Source organism: Buceros rhinoceros, unplaced genomic scaffold, assembly GCF_000710305.1.
Source record: "Buceros rhinoceros silvestris isolate BGI_N320 unplaced genomic scaffold, ASM71030v1 scaffold17667, whole genome shotgun sequence".
NCBI classification, from domain to species: Eukaryota; Metazoa; Chordata; class Aves; order Bucerotiformes; family Bucerotidae; genus Buceros; species Buceros rhinoceros.
In genome coordinates, this window is record NW_010421742.1 from 30998 (window position 1) to 33878 (window position 2881).

At 44.6% G+C, this 2881-nt stretch overlaps 1 protein-coding gene across 2 annotated transcripts in view; it reads right to left on the reverse strand.

Annotated features, from left to right (window-relative positions):
• The window catches only part of LOC104496651 (vang-like protein 1), a 31665-nt gene extending 29135 nt beyond the window's left edge, over window positions 1-2530 (reverse strand). Inside the window, exons 1-3 of one of the 2 annotated variants that reach the window (XM_010139805.1) lie at window positions 2460-2530; window positions 776-781; window positions 578-704 (exon numbers count right to left, since the gene is read on the reverse strand). In XM_010139805.1, the coding sequence (XP_010138107.1) occupies window positions 578-704; window positions 776-781; window positions 2460-2530 (204 nt within the window). The remainder of the gene's footprint in view (window positions 1-577; window positions 705-775; window positions 782-2459) is intronic. The other variant, XM_010139806.1, reaches the window with a different exon arrangement.
• Window positions 2531-2881: the final 351 nt, after the last annotated feature.

Consider the following 2881-nt stretch of genomic DNA (forward strand, 5'->3'; position numbering starts at 1 on the left):
GCTTTACATGATTATCTTGAGCAAATCCTGCTTAATAACAAAAGTGCACATACAGGTGAAAGGCTTGACCTGAATAATGCACAGCAAGATGATGAAACAGATGTTTCTACAAAGCTTGGCAGATGATGCTCTGGAGACAGAGGCAAATTAGTGCCCCAGGAGCAGTCACATCAGCACTGGGGCTGTCAAAAATAACGCTCACTGAACATGATTATCTTGAGCAAATCCTGCTTAATAACAAAAGTGCACATACAGGTGAAAGGCTTGACCTGAATAATGCACAGCAAGATGATGAAACAGATGTTTCTACAAAGCTTGGCAGATGATGCTCTGGAGACAGAGGCAAATTAGTGCCCCAGGAGCAGTCACATCAGCACTGGGGCTGTCAAAAATAACGCTCACTGAAAAAGACTAAGCTGATTGAGACCTTGACTTTATGCATGAATAACGGGTACCCATAAGTTTTGATTCTTTACTAGCAGCATGCGAACAACGCTTTTTTCCTACTCAAGTGCTGGTAAGTCATATACTCGGTTCCAGAAACCACACTCATCATTTGCTTTCACTCCCTCCTTACCTGGCCCTCCTCTGCCCGAGAGGCATCGTTCCCAAGCAGCGGCTCTGCAGGAGGCGCCTGGATAGTGACAGACTTCTCAGACCGACTGCCATCTTTGCTTCGTGGTGATTTGTGCCGGTCCCGACTCCTTTTTCAAACACATCAAGAGAAGGACAATGTTACTAGATAGTTTCTAGAGCAGGGCCTGGAATCTGCCACATCTCTCTACTTACAGCAGGTGCCCCAGGCATTAGGTCATAGTCATGCATGCCCATCTCTTGGCCAATATTGACTTAATCCGTGACAAAACAAGCTTTGGAAGGGATCTTGCCCAGAGCAGCCTAGTGGCTGGGACAGTCTACCCTCTCAGTGACTGAAGAGGGGAGTAAAGGGGACAGGGGTACATGTCCACCACCTCATCTTCTCTTAAAACTGCCTCTGATAGTGCTGCGCTTGAAAGGGAAGTTTGCGTTCTCCAAAAAACTGGCAATTGCATTTGGGATTAAGCAGTCTACAGAGCTCTCCACTTGCAATAAAGTGTCTCACATGGACATGTACAGCTAACACAATTAATCAAGAGAGCTTTAATTTCTGTAATGTAGAGTCTTGTCAACTAGGACCTTAACACTGAGGAACAATTGGTGAAGTTTATTTCCACTGGTTAATAACCCCTGGATAAGGTTAATAACCCCCAGACAAAGGTCTATTTTGTAGACCTCACAGCTTCTCAATTGAGAACTCAAGATGAGTTAAGCCCCACCGATCTGCCCACGAATATTTTTCATCCCCTTCCTACCTGGACAGAAAAGCAGCTTTGCACTAGAGACCTTCACTGCGCTCAGGGACTGGCTTAAAGGTCAGGAGCATCTGGAGTTCCAGATCTGCTCTCTCCACTGCATCTCTCTTGAAACTACCAAACCTCAAAACTTCTTGGGATGACACTTTTTCCTATTCACGGTAGGAAACTCTAGGATTTTTATGTTGTTTTGGGAACTTGGAAGGCATCTTTCCACACTGCATTCTAAGCTTCAAAGGGCAATCCATGTTGGGGTGTGGAAGAAAGGAAAAAAGGCAATCAAGATGTTTTACTCAATGACTGTACTGCAAGCAAAGAGACTTCATTTCATGGAAGAATTCTTCTTCTAACCACACAGGATAATTGCTTCCGAAATGCAAAGTTATTTTGGACCAGCTCAGTCCTAAGTTGCAAAGACTAAGTGGCGCGTGTTTTGCAAGTAAAACTAATGAAGATACGGGGGGGGAAAAAAAGAAAAAAGGATAATGTTTCCAAGTAATCAGATGTTTCAGAGCAAGATGTTTTTTGAGGCTGTTGAACTATCACTGAGGAGACTTGCTACTCAACTTCAGAAAAGTCTGGCTTCTAATCCAATCAATGTTGATAAAGGATTTGTTGTGGACTCAAGTACCACTCAAATTCTATCAAAAAAATCTAACACACCAGGCAACAGGGTAGACAGGAAGATGGTAGGGAGAGATATGTAACCTTATTACACAATAAAGAAATGGCATCAGAAGAAAAAACAACTGGCAATTATCAGTTTAGAAAGTCCTACATGTCCTCTCCCTGGGGACTACTCAACCCTCACACTTTGAGAGCAGAGTTAAGTGATCTTTTCCTTCTGCTGACGCTATCTCAATCTTTCCAACTATATGTGACCCCAGCACATATCCAACAGGTTGAATATCATTAAATCATCAGCATTATTGCATCCAGTCTCCACAATGGTTTCCCCATGAGGGCTTTACACATGTGGCTCCAGAGGGGCGCTTCCATATGAGGCCTCCAGAGCTACGGCCCCACTAGATTTCACCCTGGCTTACAAATTTTTTCCATGGGACATGTCCTAGCTTAGAGCAGTAAGTAAAATAAACATTTCCTTACCCTTGTCTGTGGGCTTTTTTGGAGTGACCTGAGTAGTGGGAGTACCCCGAATATGTTGATTCTGTATCCATGGCAGCAGACATCGGGTCTGCACAGAAGGGGCACAGATTTTACTTAGAAAATTAGCTCCTGGTGCTCCTGAGGTGGAATGCGTGGTAAAAGTGCTTTCCTGGGTACTCTTTGCTTCCCAGTCATCAGTGAGGTCTGGTCCTCAGAGAGCAAGTAAGCTTCACGTTCAAGGAATCCGATCAGAGGGGAGGGGAGGGAGGGTTCTTGGCTCCTCACGATCGTCCTAAGGAAAGAGAAACAGCATGGAAGTGCACTCCAAGCAAAGCGAGACATCATTCCTATGCAGCAATTCCCTCACCCTAGCCATATGTCACCACTCATCACACTGGCCAGTTCTGGCTGATACTTCTCTT